The 13,682-nt window shown below is 43.4% G+C and overlaps 1 protein-coding gene across 1 annotated transcript; it reads right to left on the bottom strand.

Annotated features, from left to right (window-relative positions):
• Positions 1 to 6: 6 nt before the first annotated feature.
• Positions 7 to 11,496, bottom strand: pcsk1 (proprotein convertase subtilisin/kexin type 1). Its single transcript, XM_008409461.2, has 14 exons — positions 11,019 to 11,496; positions 9,855 to 9,959; positions 9,627 to 9,749; positions 6,081 to 6,227; positions 5,249 to 5,325; positions 4,753 to 4,841; positions 4,276 to 4,448; positions 3,394 to 3,606; positions 3,209 to 3,309; positions 2,883 to 3,116; positions 1,869 to 2,026; positions 1,638 to 1,771; positions 1,365 to 1,526; positions 7 to 495 (listed from the first exon to the last, which is right to left on the bottom strand). Exons 1-14 carry the CDS (start codon positions 11,205 to 11,207, stop codon positions 73 to 75), a joined length of 2,328 nt encoding a protein of 775 aa, XP_008407683.1. The 5' UTR covers positions 11,208 to 11,496; the 3' UTR covers positions 7 to 72.
• Between the last annotated feature and the right edge of the window lie 2,186 nt (positions 11,497 to 13,682).

The following is a 13,682-nucleotide window of genomic DNA, read 5'->3' as shown; positions in this document are numbered from 1 at the left end:
CTCTCCTCTCCTCTCCTCTCCTCTCCTCTCCTCTCCTCTCCTCACCCCCTGCATCTCGCGCCTCTCCGGCTTCTACTTGTCATCCAGCATTTCGAACAGGGCCTGCAGCAGCTGGTCGTTTCTGTGCTTGTACGGCTTGATGCTGTAGAAGCCGTTGCTGTAGTCACTGTAGAGGCTGTCCCCCGGGCCGCTAAACTTGTTGATCAAGTCCAGAGCCTGGTACAGCTTATGAGCTGGGAGTTTCGTAGGAAGAGGGAGAAAACCCCGGCTTTGCTGCTGCTGCTTCCTATGGGCAGAGAGGGGCCTCGCTGCAGCCTGGGGAAGCTGCGACGCAGAGACCTGTTTGTTGAAAGCCATCTGAAGGAGACGTAGCAGGGCCTGGGAAGGGGGCCGAGGGGAGCCGCCGCCTGAGGGGCTTTTGGGCTTCTTCTCTGAGACCGAAGGAGAGACTTCTGCAGCCTTGGTGTTCTGACGGGGGCGGGGCTGCGTGGGCTCCTGTGTCACCAACAACACACAAAGAAGACACGGCTTTTGGTCATGACGCAGATTGTAAGAAAAAAAAAAAAAGAGATAATCCTCAGAATGTGCGTGCGGATTTCGTTATGTTTCATTTGGCTCTGGCAGAACTGATGTGATAGCGTGTAAGACAAAAAAAATTGTCTCATCTTGAAGGATTGGACAGAGAAGTCGAGAAATGAGTCTTAATCTGAGACGGCACCAGGACCATCAAGCTTTGAGCCCGCTGCTGAGTTTAGCATCTGATCTTTCTCGAATCCCCACGCTGCCATTTGTCAGGCTACAAATACCAAAAACCTCTCTGTGTAAATATATAAACAGACATTATTTACATAAATGTGATTTTACAAATATCTCTAGAAATTTCTGCCATTGTTGTCATAGTTGGGTACTTCTGTGTAACATTTTTGAAGCTACTTTAAACACAATTTGGAAAACGGCTGTAACATAAAAAAAAGTGAAGAAAGTGAAGGAGGTGAATATTTTCCGGAAGGTTTTTAAAAGCCTTGAAGAAAATCTATAAGAGTAGCAATCCTAAGTATACAGCATGAGCTGCAATTCACCGGTTTAGTTAAAGCCTTTTGAATGGTGCAGTCATTATACTGACCTAAATATAATGAGGAATCTTGGAAATGAATGTTTTACATGCAGCTGCTCTCCAGCAAGACTATCTGTGGCTTAATTTGCAAAGAAGATTGGGAGTAAAAAAAAACTCTCTGCACGTCCAAGACGTATTACTAAAGACCTAACGCTGTAATTGCGGCAAAAGGTACTTCCACTCAAATCCCAATAAAAACGCCTTAAAGCTTTTGGCTGTATGACGACGTCGGAAAAAGCGCAAGGCTCACCTCCATCATGTCATCCATGTGCTCCACGCCACGCCGGTCATTCTGAACGGCGTTGTAAGGAATGTAGACTCGAGGTTTCTTCATGTGTTCCGGCTTTTCCGATGTTCCGTGGAGTATCAGCTTCCAATTCAGGATCCGCCCCTTGTTCTCCATTCGCCCCGACTGCGTAGAGGAATGAAAGCGGCTTAAAAAGCAATAGGAGATACTCAATAAATCTACAAAACAAGCAATATTATGTACTGATTTGAAAAAACAAAACAAAAACAAACTCACAGTATCTGTGATCTTCAGTGTCCAAGTGCCAGCGGGGTTTTCTCCCCATGTGTGTACCGACATAAAGTCCCAGTTCTTGAAGCCGTTGGATGACGTGTCTCTTTCCCTCTCGGCCAGAAGCACAGTGGTTGTGCCTGAGGCAACACCCAAAGGAACGGACTGTTTACGACTACATCGGGGTTTATTGTTTTGCCACACATCCTCGTGTTCACATGCGTGCACGTCTCTGACCTGCGGGGGAGGTGAGCGTGATGTGCAGGTCTCCTCTCCGGGTGTATTCGATGCTGGCCTCCACCTGCACGTGCTCCAGGGAGCCGATGGCGTTCTCCTGGCCCTCGCAGGCTTTGGTGGGGATCTCTATGGTGATCTCTCCCGCCGCCTTCAGCTCCCTGCGGAACGCATTGAATTAGCTGCGACGTAAACAACCCTTCGCCACAAACCCAAGGACGTCACGTGGCTCCTGACTCAAGACATTTCTATTATTAAAGAAGGACATTTATTAAAAGCATACAGTATTATGTTTAAATTTGGAGGACTAACAATCATCTTTTTACAGGCTTGTTTGTTCTAGTAGTCTTGTATGTATTTTTTTCTTTTTTCTTATTTTTTTGCTTTGTATCGCCCACAAGAAAAATTCTCCTATTTTTCACCTAAATATTAAATTATAATAAATTTCTTTCAATTGGGAACTGTAATCGTCATTAAAAATGTTTTTTTTTTTTTTTTTTTTGCTATCTCAGACTTAATTGAGTTTACCCAACATTTTCACAGACCTGCTCATCATCCTCTTGATCTTGCACAGCTCCACCTCCACCTGATCAGTGTACTTACTGTCCTAGTTGCACTCGTCGCATGCTGCCATGTTACGTGTTTAGCGGCAGTCACAAGCGCACACAATATGCGTCTGCAGATTTAGCAGCATTTGGTCATTCATTTGCAAAAAGCAACTAATCCCAATCTCTCCCAGATATGAATGAAAGGATTTATGTGTTGGAGCTGGCATGAAGCCAGAGGGGGCGTCCAGACCGCTAAGCAGAGCAGAGGAAATGGAGAGGCAAATCTTTGGGATTAAACAGGGGCGACGCAAGGTAATCAGAACATGTGTGTTGGGGATACTGAGACTGCTAATCCACCCTAAACTGAAGAATCAACATAAACTTGTTTTTTTTTTCTTACTCTAGCTCTCTCCTGTGCTGGATCCATGCAGCAAAATGTATTATCTCTGCCTCAAGATGTTCTCTGTACCTCGGCTGAAAAGAGTCGTCTCTGACGATGCACTGCTTCTTCTCCGGCGTGTGCTTCCACACGGCTGGGTCTGCGAGGTCCACCAGCGCTTTGGCGTTGAGAAGGCCGAATCCGAAGCGGCTGTTCACCATCAGGCCCGCTCCGTTCCTCTTCCAGCCCGGGTTGTTGGCCAACGGATCGAACTCCGAGGTCCACACCACAATGTGCTGCAGGTCTCTCCACGTGAGATCCGGACTGAGGCAGCAAACACAAGCAGACCAGTGAGCGTTTATTGAGACGTACAAAACAAAGCTTTGATTTGCTAAGTGACTTGCAGAGTCTCGTACTTTTGTTCCAGTGCGAGGGCAAAAATCCCAGCAGCCAGTGGGGCGGAAGCTGAGGTTCCAGTGTGAGTCTGAGTGCAGTCGTTGTGAAGATCGGCGCTGGTCTGAAGGCCAAAAACAACAACGAAGAAGAAGGCTTGATGAAGAAAGTCCTGAGGTAGATGAGCTCTATCTCTCTCTGTACTTACAATCCTCTGGTCGGTGTAGTCTCCGCTGCTGTACGCCGTAGCCAGAGTGGAGGAGCACTTCTCGGCGTACCACGGGGACAGGCCCTGCTGGGAGGCGCTGCTGATTGAGATGGTGAAGATGCTGTCTGTGTAGCCGTCGCAGTCACAGTTATCGCCCTGGCGACCTCCGTTACCCGATGCCCAGACGAAGATGGAGCCTTTCCCATTGCGACCCTACACACAAGACCAAACAGAGAGAGAAAGGAGAATACTGGGTTGTCTGAATCAGATAATCTCCTGCTGGTTAGAACCTAAAAATGATCCTAAACAATGTTTAAAATGTATTAAAACAGTTATTTTATACGAAAGATAAAAAAAAAGGGACAGTTTAGGATGCAGTTCGATGGTTCTAAGAAAGAGTTCAATTAGCATCAGTGACACGTTTACGGCTGATGACATTTTGTCATTAAAATCTTCACACTTAGCAGCTCACTGCATTGTTTCTATTGATCCTGATCCATTTGACTCTCACCGCTGCTGCATATAATTGCTCCCGTTAGCAGACCCCACCAGCTAAATATACAGCAGTTTGCACAAGTATTCATACTCCCTGAATTTGTAACCGTTTTGATATGTTACATCGACAAATGTCAGAGTGATTTGGGGAATTATTTGCACAAAGTAACGTCGAATTCTGAAGCAAAAATTTTTTTCCAAAAAAAAAAAGAAAAAAATGTCTTACATGCATTTGTATTCATTACCTCTGAGTCAATTCTAGACCAAAACTTTGGTACTGTTACAGGTAAAAGTATTGATGTAGCAATGTCAAAAAATGTCAGAGGGTTTGAGGGTACATGTATACTTTTCTAGTACACAATGGTATTTGTGTTGTGTTTTCTGTACCTGCTGAATACCGTATTCAAATGCTTTCTGGGCCAGGCGGCCAGGACCCTCCACGGTCTTGCCGTCGTCGTTGGGCCCCCAGCTGGCGCTGTAGATGTCCACATGGTTGGGGTTGAACCCAATGGAGCTCGCCTCGATGGCGTCCGTCACTATCCCGTCCAGCATGCGAATTCCTGCGGGTAAAAAGAGAGAAATATTAAAGGTTCACACACACTTTTTCGGCTGCAACATTATCTGAAGGAAAAACGACATAAAAGCAGGAAAAGGTTTGGATGATCAGGGTCAAGTTGAGAGATCAGAGGAAGTCAAAGGTGAGACAAAATCTAAAATACTCGAGTTACAGCTTTAATTTCAAAACCAAACACTGCCGCTTATAAAAGCAAACAAAGAAAAACATAAGACAAAACACATGCAGTGTTATGAGGTGGTGAAGCTGAATGGATATGTTCACATTTAGCCCAAATCAAAAGCTCTCACCTCCGACCTTGGAGTTGTACGCCACTCCGACGCCACATTTGTTGTTGTCAGCCTGCATTGCAATCTCCCCTGCACAACGAGTGCCATGCCTCAGAGGAAAAGAGTAAACCACAAATATCTTAATTTTCTCTTAAAAGGTTCAGTTTTTACCCAATAAATAAATAAATAAATAAATAAATAAATAAATAAATAAATAAATAAATAAATAAATAAATAAATAAAGTATATCTTCTGTACATAGTCTATTTATGGAAAATTTACCCAAATAAATAATCATAACAAATTTTACTTGTACAGCACTTTTCAGCAACATGGCAGCTCAAAGTGCTTCGCATCGTAAAAACCACAAAAATCCAAAGTTGAAATAAGCAAATAAATAAATGAATAAATAAATGAGTGAAGCAATAAAAACATAAATATGTACAATTGAATTGTTTAACCCATCTTAACTCAGTCTGAGACACCAAAAAGTTGAGATTGGTTAATCTGGACGTACTTGTTTTCGTTGGTGGAGTCGTATCTGGGGAAAGGATCCGGATCGTTGTCATTGAAATCGTAGCTGGCTGCTGGATCCTTTAAAAATAAAATAAAATAAAAGGGAACAGGGTTAATTTTTTTATACAAAGAATCTGATGTAGAATATTATAATTCTGTAATTGTTTATGACAGACAGTTTTGTCATGAGCTGACAGGCTGCCGCGGTCTTCCTCAACCTGCTCATTTCCTGTTTGTCAGTCTTACAAAACAATGAAATAAAGAGCTTCACTGTCATCCTGTTGCCTCTGGTTCACAGTAACAGCTTCCATATCCAATGAAATCAGATGCTTGCGACTGTCATTTTGCTGCTTATAAATTATGCAAATGAATGCTGACAATTTGCCCTGATTATTATGAATAAGCATCCTGCCCGATTGATCTCTGGATTAATAGGCATTAGCCTAATTGCATTAGGAGCTGTTGTCATACATCATTCCTCATCTTTGCTCTCTGCTTTTCGTTCCTTTCCTTTGCTGTGTGCATGGCTCCTGAAAGCGCTGCTTTCATCACATCGTTGATTGGAATTTTTTTGTGAAATAATTAAATAAAAGAGTCAGAGAGGCCTTGCAGATGCAAACCCCCCTCGCCCCCCCCGCCAAAAAAAACTAAGAAATGCGTTTTAAAACTCAGCAGTCAGGAATTCAAAAAGCCTCGAGGCCCCTGAGCCGACAGGCATCAGCGCGCTCATCACAGCCTCTGCGAAACGCCTCGCGAGGTGTCGCCGGCGCCCGTCGCCATGGCGACGGTAGGCCCAGACGACGGAGGCTGTCTCCATGGAAACGGTGTCTTACGTAGTTGGCATAGATGTCTGTGTGGTTCCACTCAAGCCCGTCGTCGAGGACGGTGATGACCACTCCCTTTCCCGTGATGCCCTTCTGCCAGACGGGGATCACGTGCAGGTCCAGCTTCGGCAGCGAGGACGACGACCGCGTGTCTTGCTGGATGTGGAGGACAGAAGAAAAAAACAAACAAACAAACAAAAAACTTAGTTAATAATTATAATTAGAAAAAAAAAAAAAACTTGTTATCTCTCTCTGACCGCTTCACCTGAACAAGGCGTTTCAGGAATTATCTTAATGAGCGTCAGCTGAACTTCTCCTCCCTCCACCCCGCCGAGTCCGCTGACCTTTACAGACATTCATAACTGGGCTCGTTGGGCTTTTTTCTTTGTAGGAGTTTGAATCCACTCCTGCTGCTGCACAACCACTCACAGGGAAGAGTGTGACTGGAAGGTCAAAATAATCGAGCCTTTTGTGTTTTTCAATACAACGTCTTCACGCTCAAGACTCACACCAGTGCACATGGATCAGTGGGGCGATGGGAGAGGGAGGGGCACGGGGGGCTCAGCTCACATTTAGTGATTCCATGAACATAATCAGAGATAGACGAGGATGACTGAACGATGGCGTTCCCTTTTTCCTGCTTTGAGAAGATTTGTGGTTCAGAGCTGGAAGAAGCTCAGACTAAAAAAAAAAAAAGAGCTCTGCACTTTGTGCGTTGTGCTGCAGAACGCCTCCCCAGATATGAGTCATCCCTGCGATGCATCGGCCTCTGATTTGATTCCCTGCTTTTTTTCTCTCTCCCTCCTCCTCTCACCTATCGCAGCTCTTTCACTCAGGACAAGAATCCGTTCCAGCTGTGGACGATTCGCTTTAAAGCAGACTCTATGACGTAAACAACAAATGCAGAAAGAGATGCACTATTAACACAGACCGACGACCCCGCAGCCATGCATGAGGGAGGAATTTCAGGCCACACGTATGAGTCACCCCCTAATTAGGCTCATGCAGTCACCCACTCAAAGCAGATAAAGACGGTTCATCTCTCGCTCCCTGCTGCAGCTCTCCACCTCTGATCACAGAGCTCCACCCTGACTCCAGCATCAGCACCCGTCGGGTCCGCCAGTATCGCTGTCTCTGCGGTCTTTTATAATCTCTCAGTCTTTGTGTTATCTTATCATTTTCCTTCGTTTTCCTTCCTCTGTAAGGAAACGTCTTATGCCACAATGTTAAAAACAGAGGGATGCCTCTGTTCAATCTGCTGCCGAGGTTTTTGTTTTTGCATCTAGTCGTAACCCGGTCCTCCCAGTGACACAGACACGGCTTGATGTGGAAATACAAAAAGCGGCGATTTGAGGCCAATCCCATTAGTGTCATCATCCATCGTCGGTAAAGCTGATTCATCTCAATTTGCCTTCTCGGTCGCCCCGAGCATGACTCATGTTCTGTTAGTGCAGGTGCAAAAAAAGAGTCAAGGCCCAGAGAACGGATCTGTCTGTCAGACGTCCACACATCTAATACAAAAAAAAGTCTAATTTGTGGAAAGAATTCGATGACGTTTAAGCCCCAAAAATGCCAAAAATAAGCATTGGCTCTCTTCTGTAACTGATCGGTCTCACCTGATTGACCCGTCAATCCAGGTCATGTGAGGTGATCCGGTCAATAACAGAGCACATCTGTTCCCTGTAGCTTAACAGCTGATGGTGAACACACTCCTCCTCTGCCTCGGTTTGCCACTTTATTCCCAGAAAAGTAGCTCAGAGGATAAAATATTCATTATATCGCAGTTGGAAATTAATAACTGCGTTTTCTTTTTTTGGAAAATGCAAGGCATTTTATTTGTTTTCAATATTTTTTGTCAACAGATAGACTTGGCACAATAACAATCTTGTACTGGACGATAACTTGTCCTAGTAATTACTGTGACAAATGATAATATTGCTGTTTTGAGATGATTTTCAAGTGACGTATTGATAATGGCATAATAATGCCCTCTCACAGACCAATGAACTTTCATTTTGTAAAGAAGACTCAGAAGAACAGGAAGATGCCTTCAGTTTCCAAAACAAAACGTAGTAACCAAAAACAATAAATGAAAGAGGGAAAAAAACGAAACCATAAATAAAAAGGATTTGGGCGTAGCTGAAAACAAAATCGTCCTTCAAAAAATATGAACCACCAGGATGGAAATAAAGCTCATTTTAATTTATCCTGCAATTCACTGATTAACTGCTTATTGTGTGGTTTAGATCAGTCCACAGACTTTTCATGCAACTTTGAAATGCATCTCTGCTCCAACACGCTCCAGTCAAACGGATGAAAAGCCTCCTTAGTAGGTGATCAAGTTTAGCAGACGCCTTGCATTGAGTCATGTGTGTTATTCAGGTACATTAGACTGAACACCATTGGTTAAGAACAGAGCACGTTCATCTGTTGGAATGGCCCAGTCAAAGTCCAGACCTAAGTCCAGTCAAGAATAAGATCTGAAAGCTGACGCTCACATTCACTTCGTCCAGCCACACTAAGTTTCAAGAGGTGAACACAAATGCATGCAACACTTTTTCAAATGTTTTTATTTAAATATAAAAAAAAATCAAGTGTGAACTTTGCAACTAAAACTACAAAGCTGGGATTATAGATCAATGTGAAATAATGCAGCACTTTGAAGCCGAAGGAAAAGGATGATTTTCAAGACAAATAACTGACAATAAAGTGCTGCATGTTTTTGCATTTAAGCCTAATTTTACTGTTTGCCCCTAATGAAAAACAATAGAAAACAACTGGCTGTCATAAGAGAAGTCATAAAAGCTCAGGTGTGAAAAGAAGGTGGGGATGAATGAGAAAGGAGGCTTTGATTGTAATCTTTGGTCTAACTACATCCCCTCAGACAGCTGAAACATCCCGCCGTGGTTTAAATTAGGATTTAATGCGTTGTGCTCTGGCCTACCCCATCCGACTGGATTACGGCCTCTCCAAAAACTCTCATCTCCACAAGGGACCGTGTGACCAATTAAGCAAATAGCTCTTTTGGCTGGAGCTGCCTGACAGAATGCTTTTTTTTTTTTTGCCCCTCCATATTGTCATCTCATGTCCGTATGTGTGCATATGCAGCATATTCACTGTTTATTCTCTCCATCACAACACTTGGATTAATTCGCACAAGCTAACTGATGCTTTACGTGTGAAAAACGCAGAGGTGTTCCCATTAATCTCCACTCGAAAGGCTACGGGACAAAGCGGTGAGGGCGTGGATGCGTCCAGCTCTCGCAGGGCTTTAAAATGCATGCAGGTCTCCGAGGAGAGCAGACAATCTGCAGGCGAACAGACCCAGAGTACACAAACATGTGACCAGGAAGTAAATGACCACTCAAAACACTTTTCACGATCACAAATGTGCAACATCCACACACCGATGCGCAGCTCTGTGCCTCTTGCCCAGCTGAGCAAGAGGACGCTGGAGTTGAGCCACCGACTTTCAGGCTTAAAGTCACCTCTGACATAAAACTGAACACGCTCACATGGGCTCTTCGAAAGCCTTGAGAACAAACGACAACTCACCAGGTACCACTGCTGGTTCCACATGGGGTCGTCAAAAAGTTTGTCCACTGAGCAGTCCCTGCATTCCCTCAGGGCCGCCCGCTTGCTTCTGCGCTTCTCGTACTGCTGCTCTGCCCACAGCACCTGCGCCGACAAACAAAGAGGTTTGACTTCGCCGGTCTCTGAAGACGAGAGAGCTCCAGCGCGCCGGCGCGGGTACAGAACGACCCCCGAGACTCAAAAACCCACCCGGTCATCCTCCGAGAGCTGCCTGGTGATGTGCGCCGCGCTGCGTCTCATTCTGCGAGGGTGGCTGCCGTGTTTGAACAGGAAGAGGTTTTCCAGGGCCCCAATCTGCAGAGAGCGTCAGATGTTGGACAGATAAGCACGCTGCTCAACAGGAAGTAATAGAAAGTCAACCATTTGGTGATGCACTCTTATTTCTTAGCTCTTTATTTCAACTAATTATATTATATTTAATAATACATGATTGTAGATCAATTTGTAACAGGATAAGCAGTGGCTACTTTACAGATTTTCATTCAAATGAGGATAAAAATAATCCACATAGATCAGACCAGCAACTTCAGGGACATTAAAGCTTGCATCGGCCAAATTGTTGACATATAAAGGCTCAGAAAGATTTTAATCTTAACACATACAACAAAAATATATATCCTTGGAAAATAAGCTGTCTCCATATAACTTGAAAGACTGCTGAAGGAGACCAATTGGAGCCAGTGCAACAGGCTCCAAAGAGTCCACACCTGCCCTTACTTCTTTCTTTCTGCTAAACTAAAATTTAGAAACAAATTCCAAAGCACGATGCTGCCACTACCATGTCTGAAAGCTGCTCTAATCTGACTACCTTCTTCTACATCTCTGCTGTGTCTCTACATGATTGGTGGCAAACTGGGAATGTATAGTTGCTAATCAAAATCACTGAGGGAATGTCAGCAGATTTAGCACGGTTTTGTCATGTTTAGAATAAGTGGAGTGATGGACAGTCAAAATCTGTCCATCACAGATGTTGTATAGTTTATAACAACTATACAACAGTATAGTTGTTATAAATAACAACTATACTGTGTTGTCCTCCTTCACTACGCCTTTTTATCTTTAAAAAAAAATACAGAGGTTTGAGTCTCATAGCTTACTTTTAGGTAAAATAGTACAATTCAGAAATCTTTGACTGGTCCATTTGATTAAGACAAAAAAATAAAAAAAATAAAAAATCCGCGCCCAGGTTTTTTTTTCTCGTCTCAGTGAAATGAGACGTTTCATTTAAAAATAAAACCCTACTTTTCTTGTTCTGGCTCTGCCTACGTTAATTAATCAAATCAAATTATTATTGCAATTATTATCTTTAATTAAAGCTGGTGCTTCAGGGCGTTGGTGCGGTGTGCCGCCTACCTGTCGGACCAGCTGGTAGTCCAGCTCCTTGGCGATGGCCTCGGCTTCGGACAGCCCGCCGGGGATCTCCACAGCCCACTCGTTCAGGTACTGCCTGTCCGCGTAAGACAGCGCCTGGGAGCCGGACAGCGCGGAGCAGAGGACGGCGAGAACACAGCACATCACCGCTGGACGGCATCTCACTTCCATGTCAGAGGGAAATCAGCAAGATGAGAAAAAAATGATAATCTCCACACACACAAAAACAAACAAACAAACAAACAAAAACTGGAAAAAAAAATAAAAAAATATAAAGTCCCTGCGAGATGTAAACGTTGCGCAGTTCTAATAATTACATAAAAGAATGAATCAGTCGTTAAATGCAGGTTGTTCCTAATGAAACCCGCTCTCTGAGATGGAAGGAGCCAGCTTGTTGTGGGAGAGGAAATACTGCTGAAAGGTAGGGCTTGGTGTCACTGCGCGTCTATCGTCGTGATGTTGGTAGGAGGGGGAATGAGGGGGGGGGGGGAGCTTACACGTCAAATTACTGGTACTCTGACGTCAGTCTGGCGTCCAACTCTGTTTAGATTGGGCGCTAGTTCCTGAAGGAGAACGTCTAAACGGGAGGACTAAAAATATCACAAGGGTGCTTATCTCCTGAAGAAAGAAAAAAAAAAAAACAACAAAAAAAAACCTAGCACATCCACATCCAACAAAGATCCCATCTGATTACATATTGTTCATCATCATCATCATCATCATGAAGGCGGATGCGCTGCAGCAGCATCTGCCTCACGTGCATTTTCGTCTGCGCGTAGCCGTCATGTCATAATCAAGAGTCGTTCACTCGTGTCTGAGCTTTTTTTCCCCTCCTGTCTGCACTGAACAAAAAGGTTGCGCTTCATGGATCTCTGTCAGGCAGATTCTTCCGTCTGTCTGTCCTCAGGCTGTGGTCGCATCAGGAAAAGCTTCAGCACCCCAGACAGCTCCTCCTTCCCGCCATGAAGCCCAGCCGAACATTGACAGCGGGGCTCTCAGGGGCCCAGTTTTGCAATAAAACAGCCGATATTCGAACTGTGGAACATGCATACTTTGCGTGATCTAGCTTGCTATAGCGCTACGATTCAAATGCGATGCAGTGCGTTGCATAAATCCACTCTTTAGTTTGTAGATTTCTGCACATGAATCAAATCTACTCAATGAAACAGAGAGAGATAATAACAATTGCTATTCCAGAACTTAAGATGTTTTCACGCTTTATGAAACAGTTAGCCTCTGTAGATTCAATTGTGATTTTTTTTATTTATTTATATGGTGGTGCAACACAAAGTAGTGAACACCTGTTGATTAATGACAGTGATGCATCGTTTTTATTTACTTCTTTTGTTCAGGTAAAAATGTTTGGTTTGCCTTTGTGGTCAATATTTGGCACACAGTACAATGAAATTTATTTTTGGAAATTAAATCAAGCTTGAACAATGACTACTAGATGCCGGTAGAGGGGAAAGAATCTTAGCTTATCACACAAAGTATCAAAAAAATATAGTAAAGTTTGACCAACGTGAAGTCACAACATGTTACAAATGGGTGTGAATATGTAGCAAATATGTCTCCTGCTCATGCAGTTTACTATTTCCTCACTACAACACCACTTCAGAGGCGACATGATCAGGGTCATGAATGTTTTTTAAAAACTTTTTATGGATATTGTTTTATAGTTAGTTGTGGAAAATTTAACACAGGAAAGTCCCATGACTCACAAAAAACACACACACACCCACACCCACACACACGGTGAGTTTTGTTTGCTAATATCAGAGAGGGAATATAAGAGCCGACTTAAGTGCAGTGATGTAATCGTGGTAATAAGTGACTTCTGGTAGTGTGGTCTGTAACCTGAGCTGCACATCGAAGGGAGAACAAAATAGCAAAAACAAAAAATGTTTATGACTTAAATATAACACAACCAAGCCATATGAACACATTTAAATGAAAACATTTCTGGTGAAACCCCCCTCAAAACAAAGAAAATGCTTTAGAATAAAGAAAATGCAGCCTTTAAGATAGATGCCATGAATTATTGCACTCCTAGCAGTCGCTACAAACCACTTTATTCTCTGATGTCACACCAGGCGCCGTACGAAATGAAGGCAAGCATTTCCAGCCAGAGGAAGTGAGAATTAAACACAAAGAAGCAAAAGGAACAAGCAGGCCAATATCCTGGTCACTGTCCAATAACCTGGTCACTGTCCAAAAAATGTTGCTCTTTCAAACCCAGACCTTTTCTGACTGCAGCTTAAAAAATATTTGATAAACAGTTTTCCCCCCATAGATCCTCAATTAGCTTCAGATCTTTATTGGGGGTCTTTTACTAGCATCAAGAATAGCAGCATACAGTCACCAACCACCATTTTCTCCATGTAGATAATCTTCATGATGCTCATGCGGTTCATATATCATGCCACACATAGCCAGTAGGCTAACATTTTGGTCCTATCTTTCCTGGCATCTATTGTTAGCTTCACAGTGGAGCAAAAGTGATCTATTTTGTTTCAATTTTTGGTTTAATACGATCAGTGCAATATATTTTGGAAGTTGTCTTATGTTTTTTCCAACTGAATTTGGACTATTTTGCACTGCTGAATCCAAAAATGACATCCATTTTTGTCAATCACATCAGGTTTT

The sequence above is a fragment of the Poecilia reticulata genome, linkage group LG5, assembly GCF_000633615.1.
Source record: "Poecilia reticulata strain Guanapo linkage group LG5, Guppy_female_1.0+MT, whole genome shotgun sequence".
NCBI lineage: Eukaryota > Metazoa > Chordata > Actinopteri > Cyprinodontiformes > Poeciliidae > Poecilia > Poecilia reticulata.
This window is presented reverse-complemented; position numbering and strand designations above follow the sequence as displayed.